Raw genomic sequence first — 12471 nt, forward strand, 5'->3', positions numbered from 1 at the left:
CTCTTGTGCAAAAGCACATCTCTTCTGCAAAAGCACATGGCAGTGTGGACGCGCTCGTATGGAAGACCTTTTGCACAAGAACTCTTCTGCAAAACAGTTCTTGTGCAAGAAGCCTGCAGTGTAGACAGAGCCCACGAGTTTCAGAGGGGTAGCTGAGTGAGTCTGTAACAGGAAAAACTTAAAACACAACATATAGTCACCTTAAAGATTAACAAACCGTGTCAATGGGATCATGAGCTTTCCTGGGCATAGCCCACTTCTTCAGACGACTGGAGTGTTGTCTGTCCAGAACCAAAATGAACAGGGGAGGAAAAAATGGGAGGGGCGAAAAAAGGAGGCAGGGGGTATGTAAATATCAAAGGGAAAACCCAGCTGGTATGTAACAGGCACCACTGATAAGAGTTGTTGGGAATTTCCCAGGAACCGATCGGGGTTTCTTAGGAACAAGTTTAAAAAGGGGTGAGAATCGGGGTGAACTGGGTGGATGCCTGGGTGAGGGTTGGGTCGAACAACGCAGGGAGGGAAAAGCAGGAGCGTGGGGCGTGAGGGCAGGTGAGCGCTGCGGTGAAAGCCACGTGCGCAGGCCGGGCTGGCCTGGCCCCGGGCACGTGGCGCATGTGCGGTGCCGGAGCTGGCCCCGGGCGCATGGTGCACGGTGAGCGCCGGCCCCGGGGGCGCCGCAGATTGGCTGCCCGCGCTATGGCCACGTGGCGCATGGGGGGAGCGCAGGCTCCGGGCGTGCGGCACTTGCAGGGTGCGCCAGCCCTGGGCGCACAGCGCTTGGAGAGCGCCGGCCCCGGGCGCGCGGCGCTTGGTGGGAGGCCCGGCCCTGGGCATGCGGTACTTGTGGGGGGGGGGGCGGCCCTGGGAATGTGTCTATGGGGGGGCCCCGCCCCCGGGTGCGCAATGGGGGGCTCCGCTCCCACACCCCTTGGCGCCCGGCAACCTCAAATGGTTGGGGACCACTGCATTAGGAGAAGCCATTGGCTGCCTCCCCTGCCCCGCCCCATTCCTTCTTTGACATTCCCCTGCTCCCATGGGGGTCACGCTGCCCCCCTTTGAGAGCTGATGCTGAAAAGTGCTGGGAAAGCTCGGGGCGATTATCTGCCTGACCCCGGTGAATAGGAGCTGCCAAAGGCCCTGAAGTGTGACAGACCCTGGAGCTGTGACCGGCCCTTTCACCCAGCAGGATGTGCCGAATGTCCCAGAGGACCAAGGGATGGTGGGCGTGGCACTTCAAGCACACCTTGATTTTCTTCTGTCAGGGCTGGGGCATCGGACCGTCCAGGCTGGGTTCCTGTGATTTCCCGCGCGTGCTGGGCGGATGGTTTCCTGTCCAGTGCAGATTGCTGCTGGTGCGGGACCTCTGCATATAAATGCTGGGTAAGTCCTGGTGGGTTTTTAATGGGCAGTGTCATGTGGTTTGGTAACTCAGGGTGCCCCTGTATAAAACTATGGTACGCCCACATCTTGAATACTGTGTACAGCTGTGGTCTCCTCACCTCAAAACAGATATTTTGGCCTTGGAAAGGGTTCAGAAAAGGGCAACTAACATGATTAGGGGTTTGGAACGGGTCCCATATGAAGAGAGGTTAAAGCGATGGGACTTTTCAGTTTAGAAAAGAGGAGACTGAGGGGGGATATGATAGAGGTCTATAAAAACATGAGTGGTGTGGAGAGGGTGAATAAAGAAAAGTGATTTATTAGTTCCCATAATAGAAGAACTAGAGGACACCAAATGAAGTTAATGGGTAGCAGGTTTAAAACTAATAAAAGAAAGTTCTTCTTCACACAGGGTGTAGTCAACCTGTGGAACTCCTTGCCAGAGGAGACTGTGAAGGCTAGGACTATAACAGGATTTAAAGAGAAGCTAGATAATTTCACGGAGGTTAGGTCCATAAAAGGCCATTAGCCAGGAGATAGAAATAGTGTCCCTGGCCTCTGTTTGTGGAAGGCTGGAGAAGGATGGCAGGAGACAAATTGCTTGATCATTGTCTTTGGTCAACCCTCTTTGGGGCACCTGGTGCTGGCCACTGTCAGCAGACAGGCTACCCAGTACTGCCGTTCTTATGTTAGGGTTCTTGGTTGGGGCACAGGGCAGAGCCCATCGGTTCAGAGCTGCTAAGAGCAGAGTTATTTGCACTTACGTCCCAGCCAGACTCCCTCGTATCCCCTAACACAGGGCTGGGGGGATCCTTTTTTGGGTCGGGGGCCACAGAGAAATCCGTCGGGCCTTGTAGGAGTTGGGCGGCAGGAGTGGAGCTTAGTGCCTACGGGGCCAAGGGAAACAGAGAGGGCACCATGTCCACAGGGCCGGGGTGCCATTTTCCCTAGGGCCTCCGGAGGGGTGGGGGGTGGGGGGAGTGTGTCTATGGTCTAGGAGCCAGGGCCCACCAAAGATGAATCCGACCCAGGCTCTGGTACATCTCTGCAGCGCTGCCGGCCGGTTCCCCCACCTCTTGGTCCTCAACCCAACTAGACCCGCTTCCCGACGGCTGGTTGCCCCCCGGCCAGCCCCGCTCCCTCCAGCCCCTTCCCAGCCAGCCCTGCTTCCCGGCGGCCGGTTCCCCCCCACCCCCTCTCTTCAAGCCAGTCCCGCCCCCCCCCCGGCCCCTGCTGTTCGGTATTTTTTTTAAACCATCTGGTAACCCTAGCAGGTGGGGGTGAAAAGTGCATGGAAATGCCTGCACAGGCGCGTCTGGGAATGAGATGCTGCTCTAACATCTCCGCCTCTGTTCACTTCCAGCCCCTGCCTCGTGGCGCTGGCCCCCCGTGGCCTGTGCAGGCCCCCCAGCCGCACCATGGCCCGGCATAGCAAGCTGCAGAAGCACGTCCTGAGCCTATACAGGCAGTTCCTGCGCACCGGCCGGGAGAAGCCGGGATTCCTGCCTCGCATCCAGGCCGAGTTCCGGAAGAACGCCAGCATCCCCCGGGCCGACGTGATGCACATCGAGTATCTGCTCCGCCGTGGCCAGAGGCAGCTGGCGCAGCTCCGAGACGCGAACACCAAACAGATGGGCACCTTTGTCCAAGCCAAACCGGAGGAGCAGTGACCCCTGCTGGTTGGCGCAAGCGTCTGTCTTGTACTGGGACGGTTGGGGGTGAATTCACAGATCAGCCTTCCTGGTTCTCACATCCCTGTGCACCCCTCGTGTCCAAACACAGGTGCCTGGCTTGGCATTTGCTGAGCTAAGGTGTCTTTATTGGCAGCCAAACTTTTAAACAGTTCAGGTGTGGATGGGTGATCTGGAGGAGATGCTCTTGTTTCCAGGACCTGGTACACAATTCATTCTACCCCTGCTGGCTCCTCTCTTCGGGTATGTCTACACTACAGCGCTAGTTCGAACTAAGCTAATTCGAACTAACGCGTCTAGAACTAAAAACTAGTTTTGCTAATTCGAACTAGCAAGTCCACATTGAGTGGACTCTGAACAGGGCTTAAGGATGGCCGGAAGCAGTGCCAGCAGGGCATCAGAGGAGGACTTAGAGCGTGGAGATGCAGTCTCAGGCTAGCCGAGGGCTGCGCTTAAAGGGTCCCGACCCCCACCCCGGACAGACAGTTCTAAGGGGTGCCCCGCTTGAAAACCAGTCCTGGCTTGGAGTGCCCGGAGTACCCACACTGGGCACATCACACCACTCAGCCATCAGCCCGGCTGCACTTGCCGCAGGCTGCCATCTAGGGAGAGGGGGTAATCGGGGGGCTGCAGGAGAGCTTCCACCCCCAGAAGCCTGCAGAGCCAGCCCAGTCCTCCCCATCGGGGGCTCGTACCCCATTCCTCCCTCACCTCCTTCCACTTACCCTTCCCTAGCCCCCCTTCTTATTGATGTACAAAATAAAGATAACGTTTCTTCCAACATTGACTCTGTCTTTATTGAACAAAACTGGGGGAGACTGGGAAAAGGAGGTGGGAGAGGGGAAGATTAAGGCTGGGAGAGGGGAGGGCAACTAACATGATAAGGGGTTGGGAACAGGTCCCAGATGAAGAGAGGCTACAGAGACTGGGACTGTTCAGCTTAGAAAAGAGGAGACGGAGGGGGGACAGGATAGAGGTCTCTAAAAGCAGGGGTTGGGTGGAGAGGGTGCATTCCGAAAAGTTCTTCATGAGTTCCCATCAAGAAGGACTAGAGGACACCAAAGGAAAGGACTGGGTAGCAGGCTTGAAACTAGTAAGAGAAAGTTGTTCTTCTTGACAAAGCAAATAGTTAACCGGTGGAACTCCTTGCTGCAGGAGGCTGTGAAGGCTACAACTAGAACAGAGTTTAAAGGGAAGGGAGATCAAGTCATGGAGGTTGGGTCCATGGAGTAGTCTTAGCCACGGGGTAGGAGTGGTGTCCCTGCCCAAAGTTTGTGCAAGGCTGGAGAGGGATGGCACGAGACAAATGGATTGGTCACTGTCTTTGGTCCATCCCCTCCACGGTCCCTAGGGTTGGCCGCTGTCGGCAGACAGGCTACTGGGCTAGATGGACCTTTGGTCTGACCCAGGACGGCCATTGTAAGCTCAGGGCTCAGGGTCGGGGGTCTCAGTGGACCCCCTTGATTTTCATGCAAACCTGCTCCTGGGTGGCCAGGCTGGCAGCTCTCCTGCCCTAGATGGCCACTTTCCTGTGCCTAGTGCGGAGATCGTGGACGAGGTCCACGATGTCCGCACTAGCCCAGGAATGTACCCGCCTCTTGCGGTCCCGGGCAAGCTTCCGGGAGCCGCCAGCCTGGTCCCGGGAAGAGGGGGTGGGCTGGGGGACATCGGGTGGGTGGCTCTGTGCCGTGCCAGGTGCAGGGTCTGCTGGCTGGGTGCTAGCAGGCTTGCACCTGGCACGGGCACCGTAGCCAGCCCGTGCCCCTTTAAGGGGTCCGGGGCCGGGAGGGGGGCATAGAGTTTCCCTGGTGTTGGCCAGAGTGGCCACCAGGGAAACTTGGGGAGGGCTAGCCTCCCACTCGTTCGAATTAAGGGGCTACACAGCCCTTAATTCGAACTAGTAAGTTTCAACTAGGCTTAAGCCTCGTAAAATGAGGTTTTCCTAGTTCGAACTAAGCGCTCCGCTAGTTCGATTCAAATTCGAACTAGCGGAGCGCTAGTGTAGCGGCTATGAATGTTAGTTCGAACTAACGTCCGTTAGTTCGAACTAACATTGTAGTGTAGACATACCCTTCCATCCTTAGCCAAAGAGGAACAAGCCAGTTAGCCCAGGGAAATAAAAGAAAGGGAGAGCGGTGACGGAAAACCCTGTGTCTGTCATTTTTTCAAATGATCTATCTTGCCTAAAAGCCTGTCAGGGATTGGGCTCTGTTGCAGGAGGTGCTGGCGAAACACTCCGTGGATTTGGGTGCTACAATTCCTGAGTGTCGTCCGCCTTCCTGCCCCCTCCCCCCACCAAAGCGCTTTGGAAGGCTCACAAAGGACAGAGACCTGCCTTTTGAAAATCCGACTCCCCACCGGTGTCTCAAGACAGGCGGCTCTCTCTCGCCAAAAACGGAGGCAGCAGCGTGGGATGACAGGCAGCCAGGTCGCAAGGGGAGGTGCTTTTTAGACCAGTTCCCTCCTGGCACTCCGTACTGCTGCCTCTGTATCAGAGGCAGCAGCACGAGCTGGCAGCAGCCCTTGCCTGGGGGCTGGGTCTGAGCTTCTGGACCTGGTGCAAACTGGAACTGAGCCGGGCTGCCTGCCCGCCTGGCTCCTAACACACTGTAAATGCAGAGCCGCAGAGGGGGTAGGTCCCGCACCCAGCGCGAGCCAGGACTGAGACAGCTGGCCCCTGGGGACTATCGAAAAGTCAAGTAACCGATAAGAAATCATGAGGTTAATTGACTACTCAGTGAATATCTAACGTCCCTAATCCCTTTTCATAGTTCCCCTCTGGAATCTCTCTCCTAAAGCATGGCCCTGAGATCTGGACACAGTGCTCCAGCTGAGGCCTCCTCCGTGCCAAATAGCTAGGAGAGTGACCTCCCATGTCTGCCGTACGTCTCCTACCACGCCCCAGGGCTATGCCCTCTTACTGAAGGGCTTTGTGTCTGAGATCGCTTCTCTCCTAGGCTACGTCTACACAACGAGTTTTTTTGGCAACAAATATGCTAACGAGGGACTCTATGACACGCAATGTCATTTGCATATTTTCTGCTGATCCGTTTTTGTGCTCGGGGTTTGTGCGCAAAACCAAGCCATGTGGATGTTTACTTTTTGTGCAAAAAACCCCCTTTTCCCACAAGATCCCTATGCCTGCAAAAAGGCCGACCGATCTTGTGCAAAAAGGGGCTTTTGCCTAAAAAGAAAACATCCACATGGCTTGTTTTTGCGTGTTCTTGCGAAAAAACTTGTGGCGCGTCTACACTCTACGTCTGTTCTTGCAGAAGTAAATTTGCAGTAAAGCATCAGAGAACAGGGCTCCTTGCACAGGAGTTATTCCTCTCCCGACGATGACTAAGCCCCCTTTGTGCAAGAGCTGTTGTGCAAGAAGGCAGCGTGGACGGGCACCAGGGGCTTCTTGAGCAAGACACTTTTATGGCTAAAATGACCATCAGAGCTTTCTTGCACAAGAGAGCGTTCACACTGCCATGGACGCTCTTGTGCAAAAGCCCATGGCAGGGTGGAGGCACTCTTGCACGAGACCTTTTGCGCAAGAACTCCGGCGTGAAACAGCTCTCGTGCAAGAAGCCTGCAGTGTAGGGCAGGGAGCAGCCTATGAGGGAGGGGGAGGGACCCCTAGTAATGGCTCAAACTTCCCAGGGGGGTGGCCAGAGGCAGGACATTTGCCTGGCGGGGGGGGGGGTGCGGTGACCTCACAGGGGCTTTGGGCAGCCCTCAGCATATAAGGCAAAGGGCAGGTGGGGAGGTGATGACCTCACAGAGGGACCCACATCTCAGGCTGATAAAAGCGGGGGGCGGGCCCAGGGGACTTTGGAGACCCCCGGTTGCTTTAGCTCTGGTGCGTCTCCTCCTCACGGTTCGTTCGCGTTCTGTGAGTTCCACATCCCGACACCTTTGTGACAAAGGTAAGAGCCCCCAGGGGTTGGATCCCGCCCGGGGCCGGCTGGGTTCCAGGCAGGCCCAGCCCTCGGTCAAGGGCCAGAAGGTGATTCCTCACCTGGGCTGCGTCCTTAGCGCCACTGGGGCTTTCTCCTGGTTGGTTTCCCTTTTCCTCCATCCCCCCACATTTCTGCTCTGTTCTTGCCTCCTCTGTGACCTTCCCTTGCTGCCTCCCCCAGCTTGGGACCCAACAGACTAGCTGAAGGACGGGGGGTGGTTTGCAGGAGCCGTGGGGTGGGGGATGCAGCCCCCATTGTGGGGACTGGGGAGGTGGGGCTGGAACAAGTCTATGCCGGTGTCTTTGGGGAGAACGCTCCACCCCCCACACCTTAGATTCTCCCCTGATTGGCCAAGAAGGGGCTGTTGATGGGCAGGAGACTCGTGGAATGAGGAGTAACGGTAGTTTGAACTAGGAAGCCTAGTTCGAACTACCTAGTTCGTGCCCCGTGTAGCCGCGCTGCACGGGGTTCGAACGAGCAGGGTTTTAAAAATGGCGGCTCCCCGCTTATGCAAATGAAGCCCGGGAAATTCAAATCCCGGGCTTCATTTGCAAGTGCGGTATGCCTACATTACCCTCCTAGTTCGAACTAGCGGGGTAGTGTAGACATACCCTCAGGTCCTTGCAGTGCCTGTGCAAGACCGAACCGATAAGCAAGGGGCCATTTGGGGGCTGGGGGCAGTCGCTCTGGGGAGCTGGAACCCCTGGATTTCGTTCATCAGGCTGCGCCCCAAGCTCCCCTTTGCTCCCCTCATTTGCAGCATGGCCAAACGTTTTCGGCTGTGGTTCAAGAAAGCCCTGAAGATGGCCCCAGGGCCGGTGGGGAGCAGCTTCTCCGTCCCCGCGGGCGGGGAAGCTGGATCCCACCAGCTCGGGGCGACTCGCCCACCGGCCAGGCCCCCCCGGACCTGGCTCCAGAGGCGGCTGGGCAGGCGGGACCCAGCCCAGCGGGGGAGCCGGGTAGGGTGGCTCCGGGGCCTCCTCTGTGGAGAGAAACACCTGCCCCGGGAGCCCAGCCCCCATTACCACCAGGGGGCATCGCCCTGACCGGCCCCCGGGGACCTGCCAGTCTCCGGGAGCCCCCAGCCCGTCGCTCCCCGCACCAGCCCCTGCAGCTGTGGGTCCAGGTCCGTCAGCAGCAGCGCCTGGGCCTCCAGCTGCAGCCGGGCCACCTCCTGCAGCCGCTCAGACCCAGGTGAGGGGCCGTGAACATGCTGGGCCCAGGGGCTCACCCAGTACCCGGGGGGGGGGGCGGGGAGGGGCAGCCCCAGTGTCTGCCCCGCAGCCAGGGCAATGGATGGGGGGTGGGCTGCTTGGCTCTCTTGTTTCTGGTGGGGGCTCTGCTGAGGGCGTTGGCAGATGTGAGGGTGGAAGGGGGATGGGTCCCTGCGAGGGGCGTGTGGGGCCCAACCTGCCCTGGGTCCCTGACATGGGGGCGCGTGACCCCTGCTGGCCGCTGGAGTCACCCTGGTCCCTTCCCTCCCGCACAGAGCCCCCCTGCGCCTCGGCGGAGCTCTGCCAGGAGCGGATGGACTCCCGGGTGGAGGAAGGGGCCATCTACGACATCGAAGAGCAGCTCCACACCCGGGACACGGTAGGAACCTTCTCCACACGGGGGGGACCCGAGATTGTCCGGCCCCTTCCCAGCACGTCCCCCCCCCCTCCGGGAGGGGCTTGTCCCTGGGGATCCCCCTGGGGCCCCTTCTCCTGCATGACCTGGACCCCCCAAGCTGGGGGCTCTTGTCATGCACCAGCTGGGCCCCTACAAGCGTGAGGCAGCAGTTGGGGGGGGAGTGTGGGTGCTTGGACAACCAGCAGCTCCCACCTCCACTCCTGGGAGACCTGAGCCCTGCAGCTGTCCGTGGGGGGCAGGCAGGCCCCAGGCTCACAGACTCTCTCTGGGGTGCAGAGCCCAGCCGCCCTGCAGCGGTTCCTTCTGGCCGTCACCCCCGCCTGCCTCGCCGCCCTCCAAAGGGGCGAGGACACCCTGGCGCCGCGCTGCTGCAAGGACACCATGATGGCCAGGATCGTTGTAAGCGAATCGCGGCGGCTGGGAGGAGGGGAGGGGATGCGAGGGCTGGACAGGGATCTGCCTGGGCCATGGCGGCGGGTGGGGGTGCTGGAAACGGGATGGGTGGAGCCAGGAGGGCTGGAGGTGGACATGGGGAGGGTGGGTGGGGATGCTGGAGGAGGGAGGGACACAGAAATGGGGCAGGTCTGGGGTGCCGGACAGGAAGGGGGATTCGGGACAGGGAGGGGTCTCCCCGGGCCATGGGGGGCTGGAAGGGAGCCGAGCGGGCTGCTGGGGATGCGCCTGGGGAGCAGGGATGAGGAGGTTCAGAGGCTGGTCACCAGGGCAGGGAGGGGCAGGAGACGGCCTGGGGACAAGGATTGAGCTGGTCCCGGTTTGGGAGGGGGGTGCTGGGAGGGGCCCTGTGCCGGGCAGGGGGGCTACAGGGCAGCGGGAGGCAGTGGGGTTGGATCCTGCTGGGTGGGGGCGCTGGCCGTGTGAGCGTCTCTTGGGGGCCCAGCCTCACACGCCCCTTTGTCCCCTTGGGTCTCCCAGGAGATCATGGAGGACTCGCCCCCCCCGCTGGTCTTGGCCGACTGCCTCAACGCCGCCTGCAGCCTCAGGTACCGACCCCCCCCCCCTCCGCCGACTCCCCCCAGAGCAGATCCCCTGGCCAGGGAGTGGGAAAGTCTCTGTCTCCTGCTGCTCAATTAACAGTCTCTGCCCCTCTCTCCTGCCAGCACCTTGCAGCCTCCCCTGCGGGCCCAGCTCCTGAGCCCCCTGCTGACGGCGGCCGTGGGACAGACAGTGTCTGGGGACTGGCAGCAGGAGCCCATCCACACGCAGGTACGTCCCTCCGGGCCCTGCTCCCGGGCTGGGCTGGAGCTCCAGAGAGGAGGGGGGGGGGCAGAGGGAGGGAAGAAGCTGCAGGTTTGGATCCTTCCCTCCAGGGTTCCCGTTGCTCTCCCGGGGGGCCCGTCCCTTCCATGCCCAGCCTGGGCTCCTCCCTGCTCTGCGAGGCGGCTCAGACCCTGCTCAAGGCTGCACCCCGGAGCCAGCGGGTGGCCTGGATCCCCCAACCCCCCTCTGATCCAGGGCTCCCCCTTGTCTTGCAGCAGTTCATCCGGGCCCTTCCCTACGACCTCCAGGCCCTACTGGCGAGCCTCCTCGCCGAGTCCCCAGACACCGCCCGGCTGCAGCTCATAATGGAGGTGAGCCCCGTGGGGGGGACGGGGCCATTGTCCCTGCTTCCTCGGGGGGGGGCCGAGAGAGGAGCAGTGTCAGTGGCTGGGGGGGGCACAGTCCGAGAGGAGCCCCAGGCTCTGCCCAGAACCGGCACCTCCCTACGGGTCCTGACCTGCCTCTTTCCCCCCCAGCACCTGAGCCCGTGGCTGGAGTCCCGCCTGCCCCAGGAGCGAGCCAGGGCCCTTGGCAGCACCACGGCCCTGCTGGGAGTCGCCACCACCCTCCCGGGGTTTGACGTAAGTGACCTCGGAGCCGGGGGGTCTGGGGCTGCAGGGCGCGGGGCTGGGAGCGTCCCCGGGAGGCAGAGGCAGGGCCGGGAATGGGCCGGGAATGGGCCGCGTTCTCCTTTCCCCGGGGAGGGGCGACCCTGGGCCCTTCAGGGGGGCTCTTGAGGGACTGGGCCTGGGGACTGGGGAGTGGCCGTCAGTGGATCCCCTTGTTCCACCCCCGGAGTGACCCTTCAGTCGGGGCCATTGCTCAGGGTTGTCTCCTCGCAAGGCCGGCCCCGCCCCGCCCCGGGAGGTGTCTCTGTCCGTCCCCCGAGCTCAGAACCGCCTCGGCGGCCGTTTGCATGGGACGTGCAGCCCCAGGATGCTGAGGGACCCCCCCTCTTCTCTCCCCTCAGAACTCCGCCGATTGGCCGAGGATGGGTCACCACGTGGCCCAGCTGGGCCTTTTTATTTCGGACCCATCCGAAGACGTCAGCCGGCTGGCCCGGGAGGGGGTGCACAGCCTGTATCAACTCCTCCTGCACCACAGGGGTAAGGAACCCAGCCGGGACCTGGGCCCCAGGGACACCCTGAGGGTGCCGGCGGCGGGGGGAGGGGACCCAGCCCTTTTCCCCCAGACTGGCCCAAGGGGGGATGCGTCCCTCTGTGTTCCCCTCCTTCTGCCCCCTGTGCCCCTCCATTTGCCCAGGGATGCCTGCAGGGACCCGTGGGAGGGGAAGGGCTCAGACCTGCCAGCAGAATGACCCTGTTGTGTCTCTTGCAGGCCTCAACATCCACCAGGCAGAGGACCTGTGGTGCAGACACTATTATAAGGAAAAATGGGTCCTGGCTCACAGCAACAGCGTGAGGGTGGGAGAGGTAAGGACGCGCTGCCAGGGCAGGGCAGGGCTCGGGGGTGGGGCTGGCTGGGGCCCTCATGGGGGTAGGAGGGTCTTGGGGGCAGGAGGAAGCTGTGACCTGGGGCAGGGATTGGGGTGCCGGGTGAGGAGAGCGTCTGGGTGCAGGGTCTGGAAGGGAGTTTGGGGGAGGAGGAAGCTGTTTTAGCCCCAGGAGTTGGGGCCGGGCTCTGGGCCGTCAGCTGAAACCTCCTGTGCTCTTGATTCCAGGTCTTTGGGCAGCTCTTCACAGCAGAGCAGGAGAACTGCTTTTTGGACAAGGCTCTGCTCGCTGCCCGCTCCCCCCTGCGGCGCCCCAGCCAGGCCGGGCTGGTCCTGGCCCACGCCCTGCATGGGCAGGCCCATCAGCTCCTGGAATACATGGTGAGCAGCCGGAGCAGATGCAGGAGAGTGGGGCAGGGCCAGGGTCTCCTTCCCATCCCCTCAGGGAGTCCCCCGCCCCTTTCCTCAGGCTGCCCCCACCCCACGTCCCTGCTGGCAGAATCCCTCCTGCCCCTGCGAGCGTCCCTGGGGGTGGGGGAGGCTCTGAACACAGAAACTGTCCTAGGAGGCGGGAGGGGGCCGAGGTGTCAGGAGCTCTGGGGGGGGGGGGGTCAGGAGCTCACCCTGCGGGCCTGACGGGGGGTGACCAGAGAGCAGGGGGGAGGAGGGTGGAAATGCTGGGGGGCCAGTTCCCCTGAGTCCCCAGGGATGAATGTGACGGATTCTGCTTCCCTTGCAGCAGGAAGACACCCAGTGAGAGCAGCAAGAGCTGAGGAGCCAGCAGCTGCGTCCCCCTCCCCCCAACCCTCCCAATTGTATTGAATTGTATTTACATTCTCATTAAACAATGTTTCAAAAAACATTTGGATCAGGCTTGGTCAATAATTTGTAATGGGGGGGCCATTTTGGCAACTGATCAAGGGCCACATTTCTACCGAGGGCTTTGGGGTCTGGGACGGGGCGGTTGGGTGCAGAAGGGAGCTTAGGGGAGGAGCCTGCGTGCAGGGAGGGGGGGGTATGATCTGGGGCAGTGGATAGGGGTGCAGGGTCCAGGAGGGGGTATGGGCGCAGGAGAGGAGTCTGGCCT

General features: G+C 61.0%; 1 protein-coding gene across 1 annotated transcript in view; it reads left to right on the forward strand.

Annotated features, from left to right (window-relative positions):
- The window catches only part of LOC142823383 (maestro heat-like repeat family member 5), a 41960-nt gene extending 29714 nt beyond the window's left edge, over window positions 1-12246 (forward strand). The window contains exons 7-8 of the mRNA XM_075914357.1: window positions 11613-11765; window positions 12124-12246. Coding sequence (XP_075770472.1) covers window positions 11613-11765; window positions 12124-12141 — 171 coding nt within the window. The 3' untranslated portion in view covers window positions 12142-12246. The remainder of the gene's footprint in view (window positions 1-11612; window positions 11766-12123) is intronic.
- Window positions 12247-12471: the final 225 nt, after the last annotated feature.

Source organism: Pelodiscus sinensis, chromosome 33 (genome assembly GCF_049634645.1).
Source record: "Pelodiscus sinensis isolate JC-2024 chromosome 33, ASM4963464v1, whole genome shotgun sequence".
Classification (NCBI taxonomy): domain Eukaryota; kingdom Metazoa; phylum Chordata; order Testudines; family Trionychidae; genus Pelodiscus; species Pelodiscus sinensis.